Source organism: Rissa tridactyla, chromosome Z (genome assembly GCF_028500815.1).
Source record: "Rissa tridactyla isolate bRisTri1 chromosome Z, bRisTri1.patW.cur.20221130, whole genome shotgun sequence".
In the NCBI taxonomy this organism is placed as follows: Eukaryota; Metazoa; Chordata; class Aves; order Charadriiformes; family Laridae; genus Rissa; species Rissa tridactyla.
In genome coordinates, this window is record NC_071497.1 from 60,056,276 (window position 1) to 60,073,318 (window position 17,043).

At 43.5% G+C, this 17,043-nt stretch overlaps 1 protein-coding gene across 3 annotated transcripts in view; it reads right to left on the reverse strand.

Moving 5' to 3' along the window:
* Positions 1–2,739: 2,739 nt before the first annotated feature.
* Positions 2,740–17,043, reverse strand: part of GCNT4 (glucosaminyl (N-acetyl) transferase 4) — a 29,395-nt gene continuing 15,091 nt past the window's right edge. For all 3 annotated transcript variants that reach the window (XM_054186264.1, XM_054186263.1, XM_054186262.1), the window contains exon 3: positions 2,740–11,280. In XM_054186264.1, the coding sequence (XP_054042239.1) occupies positions 9,912–11,279 (1,368 nt within the window). In that variant the 5' untranslated portion in view covers position 11,280 and the 3' untranslated portion in view covers positions 2,740–9,911. The remainder of the gene's footprint in view (positions 11,281–17,043) is intronic.

Here is a 17,043-nt window from a genome sequence, read left to right on the forward strand (position 1 = left end):
GTAGGGTAATGCAGTTTGTCCACGGGGACAAACCAGTTGACCAGTCCAATGCAGCTGCAGGACCACGGTTCACTTATTAATAGTCCGGTTGCCCTAACACATCAAAACCCACTTCAGAGTCATTAAATATTCAAGATATTTGCCAGCAGAAGTGTAAAACTGATTTGCCGTAGAGGCCATTCCTGACACTGGAAATCAGGCAAATACCCAAGCTGAGTTGCTGCAGCCACAGCAGGAAGGGATCGGTCCCTTGACACCGAGAGCACAGGCACATGCTCCTGAGCCAGAATTACTTGCAGAAATTACATTTTACTTCTGTGGCTCATTCACACGTCCCCCATTTCTCTTTCCTCCTAATATTTAATTAAACTTTAATCTTTCTCTGAGGGGGACCCCCACAGAGTCTGGCAAACTGGAGTTTAAAATTCTTTCGGGAAATGGAAAAAAAGTTTCTGGAACAGGGAAAGTTGCTTTGCAACTGTCAAGAATTAGGCTTCTCTGAAAGTCTTTGAGTAAGCCCTGTCTATACTTTTTAAAGTGACCTGGTGGCAGGAACAGGATTCCTGTGGAGGCAACGAACAGTAAGGAGAAACACTTTGAAGTGTGAAGTGGGATTGTGCTGGGAGAGAAAGTGGTTACCTTACACCAAGGAGAATTCAAGGTGTGACTGTGCAGCAGCGGCACCTCTTCGTTAACTTCAGTTGCAGACGTTGCTTTTCAGTAGTGTATAACACACTGAAAACTTCAGCTTGGCTTTTAGACCGAGTTGGCATCACTGGCTGTTAGCTTTCCTGTAGCTTGTAAACCCAGACGTTGAGTAGGTGTGTTGGCACAGGAGGCTACAGCATGAAAGCTCACCTACAGCATGCTATTGCTGCAGAATCAGCAAGTGGCAGCTGCACACTTTCCCCACATAATCAAGGCAGGAGCATCATTAGCTGTGGGTGACACCTGAGCCCCGATACTTCAAGTCCCAAGGTCCACGATTACCAGTTTGGATCTCTGGGTCCATACCAGGTTCCCAGATCTCAGGTCTTTGGACCTTTACGTTGAAGTGTCTATACCAGTCTAACACCTTTTATTAGGTTTATGACGTGTTACTGATGTAGCTGCTTATATATGTGCTGTATGGATGATCTTCCCCTTCACTGCTTATTCTCCTTCCTAACAACAATAAACTACATAACAACAAGAACTGTTAAACAGGTGTAACTTCTCCTAAAAGTAGGGCTTCATCTGTTTTGACAAGAGCAGAAAAATGAAAGCTAGCCACTTTTATGCATAGAGCACTATCACTGGTGCTAATTAATGCAAGGGCCCTTTCTGTTTGCAATGGTCAATATGAGCAACTCCCACTCCCACTTGAATTTAGCTGTATTTTTTCCTGAGTTGATTCTATGGTTTTATCTCCAGCCTTGATGAAATGCCGCCTGCCTTCTGCATAGTGCAGACCATGAAAAATCAGAGTAATTCCCACATCAAGTCTTGAAGTTACAGCTAAACTACCAATATCTTCAAATGACACAGGATCAAACATAATCCTTGGCAATTTATTCCAAAGGAAAATTCCTTTGCTGAAAAAAGAGTTATAATTTTCATTTTATTGCTAATATCTGGCATCATGTTCCAGCCACTAGATCTCCATTATATTTCTGTCTGCTAGATTAAGCAATACCATATTAGCTGATTTGTTCATTTTCGGCATTTATGGCCCAACATCAAGTTGTTTTTTTGCTTGGGGGTAAAAAAAGGCAGGTATCTCCCTTTATGAGACATAACTTCTTTTTGGCTGCTTTCCCTTCCCTCTGGGTGTTATTTTACTTTTATCTGGTCAAGTCACTCATCCATAACTCAGTTTCCACTAAACATTCAGCACATGGTTCATTCGCATCAGCAGGGCCAACAGCAGCGATGAACAATGGCTCCATTGTGCCTTCCAGGACACCTCAGCAAGGAGACACACCTGGATTTGCTTTTCTGTACGTATCACAAAAATGAAGAACATGATCAAATGGCTGATCACCAACAACAGATTCAATAGAAAACAGAAGCAGGAGGATTTTGCAGGGGCGTTTACCCAGCAGCCAGAGGAAAAGAGAATGAATCCACTCTTAGAAATGCTTCAGGAACAATTTGTTTTGAAGCAATGTAGTCCCCTGGGGTGGATTCTGCAGCTACACAACCCCCCCAGGTTTGGCATTCCAGTCTTTAAACACACCCCCATCCCAACCTTGGAGACAAGAGAAGCTGCTGGGTGCCCTACCCTTCGACTGACAGCACTCTGGGGCTGCACCACTTTCTGACTCCGTGCAAAACTAGCCAAATCTTAACTGAACTGTCTGAGCAGGCACTTCCCTCATCCCTGTGCCTTGACTGGGTGCACAGACACAATCTTCTCACCGGTCTTGCCAGCTAACTCGACCTTGGGCATTCAGCTCAATTAACAGCACCCAAAAGAGGACCTGGATCCTCTCCCCTTCTATATATCCCAGCTGACACTGTGATCCCTGGAGCACAAAGGTTCACTGCCTCATCATGCTTCATCATGCCTCATCAGAGGACAAGGTACCAGCCACCAGGAGAACCAATACTCAGAGTCATCTCTCTCAGACACTGTGCAAAGTGCCACTTGTTTAATAGGAAACGTTTCAGTTTAATGATAAACTGTCTGTGAGCAACACCCAAACTTCACGCTACCATCAGCTAGTGTGGCAATTGTGGAAAGCCTCTGAGGCAGCTGAAACCCTTGTCAGATGGAGTTCATGTCACTCTACCCCTCAGCTGGATTGAACACCATGCAGAACTCAGCAGTTCAGTTGTTAAGAAATTTGAAGTCAATCTGTAAAAAAAAATCTGTCAAAACACCCCAACAAAACAGAAATAGTAGAATTATGACAGCAAAGTCTATTTTGATGAAATGGTCACCAAATACTCTTGCATTAAGCAAGCGAGTTCCTACCATAGATGCTCACAGAGCGTAACACATTTCCTTAATGAAACTCAAACCTCCACTTTCTGCATCTGGTAGTCTGAAGGGGGCACATCTGTGCACGCCCGAGCCCAAGTGTTTTTTCTTGTTGGGATCCATCGCAGCCCAGCCCTTGTCTCCACTCTCTCCCAAGGCTGCAATATCGAAGCTCATCATCTGACATGTTTATCTACTCCAACAGCCTTAGAATGCTGCTAGGTAGCTGCCCAAAAAGTTATTTCTAGAGCGGTGGGATGGAGGCCATATCTTCTGCCCCTTCTTCTGGTGACTGCAGTGAGCAGTGCCCAACCAGGGGGAGAGCGCAGCCCCCGAGGCACTGGGGAAGGTGGCAATGGCACCCCAGTGCCAGCAGCAGCTCTGTGGTGTGCATGTCTGTGAGCAACTAAAATGAAAGCGACTCACTTCATGTAGACTGAAACGAAAACTCACAGGTAAGCACTCCAGGTAAATTTTTCTTTAATATCTCCACTTCTTGCTATTCCAATTTATGAAATGCCTCAGGTTTCTGAAACTGAATATGAAACTATACACTTAATGATCATAGAGAAGCAAAATGCTACGGCTACTTAATTTTAGGATGACTCAGTTCTTCATGTCTTCGGTTCTTTATTGCCTTATGACTTCAGAACCTGATTTGGCTCCCTTGGTTTCAAATGAGGATAAGGCATGCAGTGCAAGAAGACATACTGTGTCTGTTCCCAAAATATATGTACAGAGATTTTAAATAAATCTTCATTTAAGAAGAGAGAGAAGAGAGAATTTCACGATCCTTCAGCCAATGAAAACAACACAGATAATACAATTAGTTGGCTGGTCTTGAAAATTATAATGCTGACGTGCTCTAATGAAATGAAATACAGGCAGTGTTTGCTCTGCCGTCTGAGAGGGCTGACTCCAGATCCAGCTCATTTTCTGGAGGCAGCTCCATCCTCGGGAGGTTGTGTTGTCCGATTACTTGCGTGCCGATGGCCAGATGCTTTTCTGATTCTGCTCTACCCTAGAGGAAGTTTGGAATCTGAGGCCTGGCAAAGAAATAAATCGTTTAAACCTGCTCATGGATTCACAGGGTACCACTCTGATCTGCAAAGAAGAGGGATGAAGCTTTACCAATTGCAGGCATTCACATCCCAGTTGAGCAAAACCTTGGAAATAGGAGTGCATTTTTAAGAACATTATTAACGATACAAAAGTCAGAGAAGTAACTCTCCAACTGGCTGCGACAACAGCTGCGTGTATTTTATCCCTGTTCAGGAATATTCTTATTTTATCCCTGTTGGGGGATAAAATTCATCATTCATTTTTTCAGTTACTTGAAATGACTTTTCCAAACCAACTGTTTGTTTTTTTTTTCCTTTTGGGTGATGTACATAATTTTATTCCTTTGGATGTATCTTCTTGACACAGCTTTTTTATGTATAGCCTATACCAAGCAGAATTCAAGACAAGGGGAAGAAGTTAAGTTTGGCATTAGGAACAAAGGATACCTTTGATAATTTTTTCTTTAAATAATTGCCTAGTGATGGAACCTCATAACTGCTGTACCAGTTCAGGCCCAGGGTAGCTGAGAACATGCACATGTCTACTAAAGCCAATTAAATGGAAATTCAGCCATGCCACATGCTGATTGTATTAAGACCCCCTAGACTTCCTACAGGACAAAAAGAAAGTTATGGACTCCAAAGAAGCTTAGAGTAAATGATAAAATTTAAGAGCAGGTGATAAAATGTAACTGATATGGGTATCTGTAGGCCATAAAGAAGCTGGGACTGCTGTATTAAAAGGTAAGAAACAACCGTAGGAAACAAAAGCAAGCATAACATTTCTTGGAGAAAATAAGCTGCTGCCTTTAATTCTGCCATTTCAAACCTCTGTAGGAGGAGGACTTCTACTTTTGTGCTAACTGAAAGGTCTTGCAATTCATCTTCAGCTAATTTTACCATGCATCAGATAAAAATGGACATACCACCTGTATTTTTGTCCTACTTCCCACGGCCTCTAGCAATTTAGCACTAGAATATTTGCATGTAGTTATTTCCAACTGTATGATTTCCAATTCTTACTATGTTTATGAATAAATAGTGACTTGAACCTCTACAGCATAAGATGCAGTTATTCTTATTTCCCAGCTGTTATGCTATAGCGGTACTAATGCCACCTGCAGTATCTCTGTATACTCTCTAATCTTCTCATCACCCCAGGTAAAGCTTAGACTTACCGTCCTTCCCGTCTCAGAGAACAAACTCAGGCAGAGAAAAAGAGGCTCAGCAATAGAGAAGCTGCTGCCTTTAATTAAATCACAATGAAGTCTCTAATTGTAGCCCAGGGAAGAGTCTTTTAAATAAACTCATATGTGTTATAGCAAACACTTGAGATGCAAGGTGGAAGTCAGTCACTGTTTTTTCAAATTAGCACATCTTTAAATTGGTTTCTGCAAATAACACAGAAAGCATCATTAAAAACCATTGACCTGCCTTAAGCAAAAAAATTAGAGGGTCCTTCTTATGCCCACTCTGATGCAACCAGCCCAGTCTCCCGAGTCTTTTTGTAACACCCTAGTCAAGATTTTTCAGAGCATCTATTTTTTTACAAGAAGAGAAACTGATACAGGGTCCAGGCATTATTTCCTAACTGACCTTCATTTTCAAAATGTACTAACTCAAGTCTAGCTTACCTTGATCACACGTGGGAGCAGCGACCATGCTATATGCAAGGATTTCCACTTAAGCACATCTCTGCTAAGACACATACATGGCAGCTCTGTAGCAAGAAAATGTATTGTTCCTGTCTCCCTTTACAATATACCATCTGGTCCTTCCTATCTCTATTGAGAAAATGCCTCATCCAAAGTTTCATGGCTTTTGCTTTCTCCCTTTCCTAAGAAGGATTGGTACTATCAAGATTAGTATACTTCAGCCATAGAAAAATCAAAGAGCCTGGTAGTTGTGAAAAAACAGGACCAGATAAGAGTGTTGAACCATCAGCTTGAAATATCAAAAATACCACATCTCACTAATAGATCGCATTGTTCTGAAGTATCATTTCTATGCGAGTGGAAATTATCACCATCAAGAACAACGCAAGTTCTGTAAAAACACAGAAAAAGAAACAGATATTACACCTGAACTGAAAATCAAGGTTACACTGTAAAAACACACTAGCGTGTCACATATACTCCACATTTTCTGCCCAAATACTGGTTTACTCATGTTTATACATTCTGATTCAAATGCCACAGTAATGACATAGCAGCCACAGAAATGCTCAACAGGCCAAGTCTGTTTAAATTACAATTACAGATTAGGTGTCTAGTTTCTAGTTCTTCCTTTCACATCCTTTTATTCCAATGTCAAAGAAAATATGTAGTGAGGCATTTATGTTTGTATATACTATCCTCCTGACTCCACGTCCAGCCTAATAAATTCATTAGCGAGACAAATTGTGCAAATGTCGTCTCTGCGTCTCTTTTGTTAAAGCTCATTATTTCCTTTTCTTCCTCACTTAACTTTTCCACGTTAGAAGGCATTCAGCATTTTCGCTGTTCTCAGCCACTAACAAAACGATGGGCTGGACCCGTGCACCAGCGCTGACAGCCAGGAGCAGCATCCTTCCTGAACGGGAAAAGCAGGTTAACTGATAGCCCAGGTGCTCCATGCAGCCAGAACAGGGCAGGGTGGACGAGAGAAAGCCAGCGTGGGGCTTCTTCAGCAGAACAAAGACAGAGAGAACCATCTAATACATGCAAATGCACGTGCATTTCAAGTCTGTGAAACAACTTGCAAGAGGAATCTTTTTCAGGAAAAGTGAGGAAGGGGAAGAGACGAAGAGGAAAGGGACGTCTGAGGTTTACTAAGACCAAAAAAAAAAAAAAAATCCTTTTGAGAGCAGAATGGCAGACAACCGCCTATAATCTAAGTTCCAGCCCAAATAAAATTAATTTCGTATTTGCTTTGCCATAAACTAGGTTCAGCCACTTTTCTCACAGAGAGAAAGGTGTTTGCTGATCGTGGCTCCGGTCCATTTTCAGCAAAGACAGACCTACCAGCATAAAGAACAAAGATGATGAAGTCAGAGGTAAATAATGAAGTTGTTACCTAGCCCCATAGTCTAATCACAAAACCATGATACAGGCGTCTACATTGTACATCTACATTGATGAATGCAAAGTGAAAAAACAGAGAGAAAATTATTCAGAATTTAAGTAACTTATATTTTGGCTGTTCTTTTTCCTGGAAACATTGGAAAACTTTGCCCCAGAAGGCTGCAGAATCTTCCTTAGAGATCCACAAGACTCCCTGGGACAAGGTCCAAGAAACCCAGCCCAAATTTAGTGTCGATCCTGTCATAAGTGGGAGGCTGGGCCACATGATCTTCCAGCTTGAGTGATTTTTGTGAACTGCCTTTCTACAAGCTTGAAAAGCCTTTGAAATTACCTTCAAAAACCAGAAATATTTATAATTCATTAGAAAATCAGCACTTCATAAAGTTGCAACTATGCCTGTACAACTTGTACTTCTCCAGCTAGCAAAAGTACCACTGTAATGGGTGATGCTATTTCACCTTGTGCCATCTCCACATCCACTTCTTCACTACGTAGGAAGCATGAGCTGCCTTATTTCAAACTAGTTAAATTACAGGTATCATTCAACCCAATTCAGTTAAAGTAGCACAAAGTTGCATGTTGATGAAAATTATTTACTTCAGTTATGTTTAATGTGCTGGTGGATTATTTTTATAAATTTATGGTAGAGCAAAGCACTTAAATTCAACACAAATGGCGACGTGTGTAGATACATACATACAGGCAATTTAACTAAATAAAAAATTTTAAATATATCATTATATAATTAATTCAATATATCAATTATATCATCAACAATTCATGTGTACAGAAAGCTGTGTCTTGGCCCTTTGGGATCCTAACATCCTCTTTTATTAACCTTTTTCCATGTGGCAAGTCTACTTTATATACAAGTACTAATGTATGAGTATGTAAATACTGTCAATATTTCATTTTTTACAGTGTCTATAAATCACATCAAGTCAGAACAGCCTTGGGCAGACATGGCAAGTGACTGAAGTAAGCAACACACACCTTAAAAATAATCCCCATTTATTTCAGAAGCAGTACATCAAAGAGATACTTGACCTGTGTGTCCCCAGACTCCATAAATAGTTTGATAAGCAATTAGTGCTGTGCAATCAACCCAAAACATCCATAGGTTTTTGAAGTGCTTAGGAAGGTAATAGAACATCATTGCTCCCGTTTTACAGCTGGAACAAGTGAAACAGAAAACGCATAGGAAATCAGTGTCGTGAACGGGGAAAAAGGCCCACGACTCATGACACACAAATCCAATCTTAAGCCACAGATGACTTGACCATCACTAAATTTATAAACAATAACTGAGACCAAAAAATGACTTCGTTCTTTCAACTCAAATAAGAAACAAAGATTTCTCATGGGTACGAGACATGGTCATTATTGCAGTAATCTGTGGATCGATAAGACCAGATATCCCAAAGACACTCACGGGAAGATGCCCCTTAATAAAAGCCAGATGGGTAGAAAGAGGACAGCGAGCAAGCTTAGACCCCAAGCTGGAACCACCAAAACTGAATGTGTGGCAGAGCAACATTCCAGAGAAACCCCCAAAATGCCAGGAGGCATTTCTGAGTTGCAAGAATTTCTGCAGAGACCCCTGCACTAACAAACACTTCCCTCATGCTGTGGTCTGGAGAGCCCAGCTGCGAGAAGGCTTCTGGGCCACTTCGCTACAAGGAGGCCTGGCAAGGCCATGGGAAGCAGAGGCTGTTGGAGAAAAGTTGCTCTACAGTTGAACCAGGGCTTGACCAGGCACCCGTCAGCCAGGGATCATGGCGGTGCAAGGCCAAGAGACTTCCACAGAAAGCCATGTCTACACAGGGTCTTCATTTCTGCAATATGGCTATTCTTATGATTACTGCTCAATTTCGCATGTTTTGCATTTCAACATAGCACCACATTGCTGAACACTAATTGGAAATAGCACTTGTTATCCACCGTGTGTAGACGTACTGTCTCAAGAGGACTGGGATTTCACAGGAAGATATCTCTACAGGCAGAGATAGAAATGAAGATCAACCTCTTTTGGCATGGATGTCTACCCGAAGGGGCTGCAGAGACTGCCCTTAGGGCATGCTCATATACTGCCTCTGAAGAATAACAGTGCATAATTCTGTTTCAATCAACTACCACCGATTTCATAGGCGTGGCACGGAACCTGAGCACACACTTCACAGAAGGAGAAGCAACACACAGATGAGTGGGGAGAAGAAAACGACGCTTCAGACAATGCGTTATCTAAGGATCTTCTTTCCCTTATATCATCCAGTCATTTTCACATTGCAAAGATCTTTTTTAGCTCCCACAGACGGGAAGTTTGGGACTTCAGGTGAGGCCACATGGCTCATTTGGTGTCATGCTGATCTCTTGGTTTTTGTCTGTGAGCTGGGCACTTCCAGTTTTCCTGAGGTAGTAGATACAGAGGTCTTTGTTTCACACCTTTAAGAAAAACAAAAGTGAAGGGAAAGGGGACAGGCAGAGGCGCTGGAGTTTCTCAGGAAAGAGGCAAACACACTGGATGAAAAACATGTTTCTGAAATACTCCATTAGGACAGGCAGCACCAGCCTCCAAAAGCAAATCTCATCCTCTCAGAATCACCCTGAAGAACAATTACAAGATTACTGTGGCAAGTTACATACAGTCAATCAGAGAGGCATGACTTTTCATAAATAAAAGGGCAGGCACCCGACTCCCCAGGGCTCAACTTTATGCAGAACGGCTGTTTCGCTCACTAACATCCTGCAGCAGGTCAAGGCAGAGGAGCTGCAGGCGCTGTGCTGTAACAGTACACAGTACTGACAGCAGGGAAGACCGTGCTGCTATAACGAGGCATTCACAGAATTTACGTGCAGAAAGTATTCATCTGACGACAAATTTACCCACTCTTTCTGTTGTTCTGCCAGTTTTTCTGCCAAGCATTTTACCAGGACAGGGTCGACTTTGGAGTCAAACTTGTTGGCGAACCAGTGCCCGTAATTCAGAAGCCACCTTAGTTCTGCAGCCCCATAGATGCAGACGCTGCGAAGGTGGGTACCAGTGCAGGGAGGATACAAATGTTCTTCAAGGTAATTCCATTTCACCAGACGGGTTTTGCTTTGTAGGTCTGTTATGTCCTGGGCCGACCTTGGAACTTCCCCAGGGACCCCAGGAACACGTACAAGAGTGGCCCAAAAATGTTCATCCGGAGAGTATGTATCCCTTGACCACTCGAAAAAATCTTTTGCAAGAGAGCTTTCAAGGGTATATTGAATAAACGCTCGGCTTAAAACAAAATAGGCACTGCCTACAAATACCTCAATATTATGAGGTGGCGGATTCTTGGAAATGTTGGTTTTTACAGGCATCTGCATGTATTCATAAGGCACTTTCCTAAGTTCATAGTGATAAGTAAATCGTTCTCTTTTGCTACTGCTTGGTTTTATAGTTTCCAGCATGTTTCCTCCACGAAGTCTCTTCAGTTCAGCGACCAACTCAAAATTTGATCTCAAAGGGAAATCTTGGCCACACAAATTAATAACATACTTCCAGGGAACTGCAGAGTCCATCAAATCAGACAAACAATTTAAATCTGCTTGCAGCCGTGAAATATGTGCATAGTCCACTGTCTCCAATTTTGACGCAATGAAAATATTGGGGAAACATTTAGCTAGATTGTTCATAGCAGATTTGAAACTTTTTGCTGCTTTTTGGTCATAATGGATGCAGTAAATGTTTTGACGGCTGTATAGTGAATATATGAGCCTTTCTACCATTACTGCATCTTTGTGAACAACCAAAGAATAGGCAATTGGAAAACTCTCCTCCTCTGGAGAAACAAGTTTTAGGTGGTATTTCCTAAGTGAATGATACACGTGGCAATCACTGGTGATTGCTACAATGTCTTCATCAGCTAAATCAATTATCTCTTTTCTTCTTATCTCTAAACTCTTGCCAATTTCATGAGGATCTTGTTCATATATAGATGAACAATTAATTTCGTACTGGAACTCATTTCTAAGGTAGGAATACCTGTTTCTAACATAAGAAGAAGTGCTCAAGAAGTGCTCAACCAAATAAATGCCCTTAGAGGGAAAAAAGTGTCTTTCGACATGGAGGAGCTTCAGCAGTGCAATCAGCCACCCCGTAACACACAGGATCAGGATCTTCCTTTGTGAGGGACATTTGTAGGGACACTTGTGTCTCTTCATTCTGCAAGAAAACAGAGGCATGATGGCATTTTAAATCAGGAACAAAGCATCAGAGACAATTCCAGCTTTTAACAAAGACATGTGCACACCCGCCTGTCTGCAGCATAAACACCACCTCAGCAGGACGGCACTGGAAATCTGCAGTTTCTTCTTCATCGTCATGTTAATTCAGAGACAGATTTTACCACAATAATAGGCAAAGATTTCATTCCCCTGAATTAGCTGACTAAAGAGAATAAACCAACTCAGATTTCAGATGATTTCCAGCTAAACAAGAGTGTTGGAACAAGATTCCCACTGTTTATTTTCCAAACCTTTTTTTAATTTCTTATGAGTCACAAACTGCAGTACAGCAACCTCTGCATTGGCAGAAACATGACTGTCCTCTAAGTCAGTAGAAAGGATTGTTTATTTTCCTGTGTAACTCTAGGATATTCAATGGGAGCAGCAAGGGAATCTCTTTTAAGTCTACAAAGAACGTGTGCTTAATAGTAGATATTCAGAATTCAGTCAGAGCATCCTCACTGTCTCTGACACTGGGTTTGGCCCACGAAGGTATCAAAGAGCAAATTAATTTCCTTCCCATCCTCTCCCAACAGGGTCTGACAATCCCAAAGTCCTCCCTGTGTCCAGATTTATTCTGGAAAATACTGCTAACCTGCCCTGCAGAAAAAGACAGATGAAGACACAGCACTTCAATCCACTGGAATGAGTACGTAATGTGACCCTTTGAAGGCAGAAGGGGTAGTAGTGAGCAACAGCACATCTATCCTGTTCCCTACCGTGTGACACAACCTCGGATACAACTGTAAAAACACACACATGACAGGGTGTGTTTTATGCAGCAGGCTATTTAATAACATTCCTGTGTAGCAACTTAACAACTGAGGTATTACCACAATAAAAGGTAAATACAGTGATCCCCTCTCCACATAGCTTCGCTTTACCAGCTGAGTGCAAGCAGCGTTGTTGCAATGCCTGAATTAAAATTAGACCAGAGTCCACATCCAGGTGCAGCATTAAATTTAGCTCTGCTTAGCTTAAACTAAGCTCTACTTTGTCCCCAAATAGAACTGCTCCCAATATTTTCCTTTGAGAAGGAGCTGTTCCAGAACGCCTCAGACTGAATAAAATGGTGGGGCCACCAGAAGTGGCTCAGAGGTCTGCAGATCCCATGCATGCTTGTAAAATCAAGTATTGAGGTGTGCACGCAATGCTTACTGCAAAGACTAACTCAGGCATCTTTAGCATTCCCACCAACCATTTCACTGAAGCTGCAGCTTCAGTTAAAACGCAGCCTGTCGAGGCAGAGCTGCTTCACTAGCCTGTTCTGATTTTCCCCTTCTCTGTGCATCTTTCTCCTTGATATTTCTCTTCTAGGGGCAACAGAAAGAAGAAGGAAATGCCATCTCCTTGTTTCCCCTGGGGGTGACAGGTATAGACCGGGGAAGGGAGAAGGGTAAACCAACATGTACCTATTTTGTAGAAGCCAGAGCTCAGCAGTTCTCTGCAGGTTTTACAAACAGCCTCCAGGTACACTAACAAACAACGAGAAAAAGCAGATCTATCTCCCAATGAAGCCAAAAATCCCACCTTCCCCCTTAGCCAGCAGGTGCTTTCCTTCTCTTCTCCAAACTAATCCCAGCTCAATGTCTAATCCAGGTGTCCCCTTTACCTACTTCCTTCCTGTACCTATGTTCCTGGAGAAAAGTGTCTCTCAAAAGCCTCTCCTAACCAAAGCCAGGTTTCCAGCCATGTGACAGAAGCCGTGTGGAGGGGAACACAGCTAACTTGCCTCCGTTTTTCCTTTGGAGGGAGAAGACCTGTGTGGTGCGCTCTCCCTGTGAAGCCCGTCCAGTGCCTCTGCCCGTCCAGTGCCTCTGCCCAGCGGTCTCCCTGGCTACCAAGGAAAACCCCTACCTCTGCTGGCTGAACAGGGATTGCCTCAACCAGGGAACCAATCTTCCCTTCCTCTCTACCTTCTTCAAAAAGGCAAAAGAGAGCCTGGACAAAGAAGAAGGAGGGGGCAAACAGCATATCCTCCACTGCTCCAAACCTCCTCTACCTATGGTAGATCTGACCGGCTTCTACCCAGAGCCAAACATTCTGTTTCTAGGCAAGCCAACAAAAAAGCCATTGTGCCGCGCTTCCCTGCCTGAAACTAACAATCTAGACCACTGGAGCCTGGTGCGGTCTGGAGTTAGACCAGGATGTGCAAGAAATCACCTGGACAGCACTGAGGACTCCCTCTTTGCAGCTGATGAGCAAAGGATCCACACTCAGCTGCCTCAACATTCCTGTGGTTTTCAGCACTGCCAACCACAAGACACTATTGTGCCATATAAAGAGGTCATAGAAATCCAGAAGACTGTGGTGACATGGTTCAAATTCCCTGTGGAGGAAGGAATTAAGGAGCACTCATGAGAAACCTCAGCTCCTCCACCAAATGGAGGATCTCTCCCTGCTCCTGGCCAGCATCTGGTCAGATGAGAGCATCAGGAGCCAGCAACTATATCCACAGCCCCATCTGTTTGTTTGTTGATTTTTGGTTTGGTTTGGTTTGGTTTTTATAACACACACTATATCACCACAATGGTCCAGACAGAATCAGGCCACACGTGACCTCAACCACCCTTAAGCACTCTAACATCTCTCCAGCAGTGCGGTTCACCACCACTAATATCCCACTGTCCCTCCTGCTCCATCCTTATCACATTAAATTCATACTCTCTTGTTGTTACCTCCAATGCACCCCACAGCCAGGCTCGGTATATCTGTACGAGGGAACAGCTTTGCTCTTTAAGCACTAATCATTTGCCTCTAACCAGGATGAAGTTAGTGTCTGCAAAAGACCGGGATTTCTTAAGGAACAGTGTGAGACCAGTGAATGAAATCCCTTGGGACAGAAGGGCCACCACAAATCTCATCAGGTTTTGATTCAAGCGCAAAACTCCTATTTCTTACCACACGCAGCACTCAGGCATAGCAGTATACTGTACACGCAGTCCTCTCTGGAGGAGGAGGGAACAAACAACACGTGACAGATAGGAACAGGGACCTAGAGCCACCTGAAGCACCTACCTGGGGTAGCACAGACCAGATGCTACCTCCAGTTATCTTCCTCACGAGTATTTTTTTCTTGGGTGCGACCATACAATACACAGGATCAATGTTCCACCTTTTGCACAAAGATTTTGTACTCGGAAGGGAGCTTGGCATTGCCATCTTGCCTTGTTTGGTGAAATGTTTGCACTTTCTCCTCTACACGCGAGAAAACTCCTGAGGAAATTAATGGAGGCTGATCTCACCGTGTGACAAACACACATCGCACAGCTGGTCTATATACACACATACACAGCAACTAACCCGGTCAGGGCTCTTACTGGCTGGGATGCAAGGTACTGAACAATTCGGAGAAGCTAAATGGGTGTTTTCATTTTTCCTTCGCATATGTAAAGCAAGGGATGTTCAAAGAAAATAGACATGCAACAAATACAAGGGAAACACATTTGTGTTGTGTAACAAAGAAAACACATGTTCTTACACAACACACAATTACGGCCTGTCATAAGGTACTGTAAAGACCATGAGCTCAGCAGGATTCAAGAAGGAATTAGGCAATCAGCTGCCTATTGAGAGTTTCCAGACTTACCTTTGCCAATACATAAATATGGACAAAAAGCTGAATTCCCTGGAACCATGACATCAGGCAATTGCCAGCTGCCAAGACTTCTGTCAGGAAATTTTTAACAATAAAAGCATTTCTTGTGACCATCACTCTTCTCTCTGAATATGCTCTTATCTACTGCTGGATCAGAAGAGGGATTGCTAGTTAGATTCATGACGACAATATTTGTACTGCACCCAGTAAACAGCTGGGTTTTCTGCTGGTGTATTTCACTGCCTTTTTTTTTTGGTATTTTCCTCCCTGCAAGAAGTTGCTGTGGGCAGCTTTACACCTTCAAACACTTAAAATCATTTTGATTTCTGCAACTGTGCAAGCTGCACAATGTCACAAAAGGAGGAATAAGGTGGTGGGAGAATTTCACACTCTCCTGAAAAAGTCCGGCCGCTCGCTGAACGCTGCGTTGGCCTTGGTCAGAGGAATAAACCCTCCCAAGAGGACTGAGCCATGCCGCTCTCAAATTGAAACTCTCTGTCCTTGCCTCCAAGGCACTCTCCAGCCAGGCTCTGCTGTCTGTGTCTGCCTCAGGCAATGATGCTGGGCTTGCAGCAGGACCAGAAAATACATGGCATTCTCCAAGCAGGCAGTGGAGCTCCGGCGCTTCCTCCGTGCTTCAATCCAGTGCACAACCTCTGGTCTTTCGCGAGGCTGCAGAATTCTTCTGCAGCTCTCCTGCGGCTCATGCAACACTCATAAAACTTTTTCCCCTGTGTACTGAAAGCGTTAAAAGTTATGAACTGAGCTATGGCCAGCTAAAGGAAGTGCTGGTAAGGAAAGCCAAGCTGGAGGCAAGAGCGTGCTAGAAAATACACGTTAAGGACATACACTAGAATTAGACCTTGGTTTCTAGCACGTTGCAGCAACTGGTGAAGAGAGAGAGAACATCAAAATAAGAATGGAGGAAATAACACTCATTTGTCTATAGACAGTCATATACCTATTTTGGGTAACACAGCAAAGTGAAGCATGGTCTGATCACATGGAAAAATCTGTAAAGACCTGTTGCCTCAATAGTCACTTCCAGCTGCTATCAGCCAGATGTGCAGAAGTTTACCTTCCTGAGAAATATTGTTGCTCCTGCTTGCAAACTACTGAATCTTTTTGTGTCAATCTGTAAGCAGAAACCCACAGCCAGTGAAGCTGCACAGTACCCAAAAGTGTGCAAAACCCTACAGTGGGCGCATCACAAACATGAAAAGCAGCGTTTGCACCTGTACATTATCCATAGGCAACCTGCTTGGGTAAATCACCCAAGCTCGTACTGGAACACTGTCATAGGGGTAAAAGTAAAGTGCACTTATTAGGGCCAGAGAAACAAATTGAACCAGTGGCTATTTCTCCTGGCTTTTACAATACAGATTACCATAACGACACAGAAATGTTGAATTTCTACTGAGAGACTGTAATTGCTTGAAATGTTAAATGCTCGCAAGATGAAACCAAAGGAAAGGCTAATTAAAGGTAAATTATAGCCTGCTTTTAGGATTCTTTTTGGAAGGGGGAAAAAAAAAAAAAGTACTAGAACAATTCCAATTCTAGCTGCACTGACTCCTAACATTTCTACACACAGCCCCGTGGGCTTCCCTAACTATGCCTTTGGGGCATGGCGAGTCTGGATCTGTCGTGAGCAAAGACTGCAGCACATCACGCAGGTACCCGACCGGGTGCCTCTCCATCAGAAGGAAGCAACACCCGCAGCGCCCCACTCCTCCCCTCTCCTTCCCACAACGACCCCAGTGCAGCCTGGGCTCCGGGACTCTGCTCTTGGGTGCTGGCAGGGGGACAGGAAAGGATTCAGCATGAGAGCACAACTGCTGGCCAGGACTTCCTCCCGTGCTTGTCCTTCCCCATCCCATCCCTCCAGCAGTCACCCTGACTCCTGCAAACAGGAACAGGGGAGAATTAGCACAGCCGAGCACTCGAGGAGGCCAGAACTCCTGACACTTCATTGGGCATAGGACTTCTCTGTCCAGATCCTCCATGAGTTATACAGCCCTTTCACGAACACTGGCTCCCAGGGAAAATCCTCCTCCCCTCTCTCGGCACCACACTTTTGCTAAACCTCCCAGATTTCACACT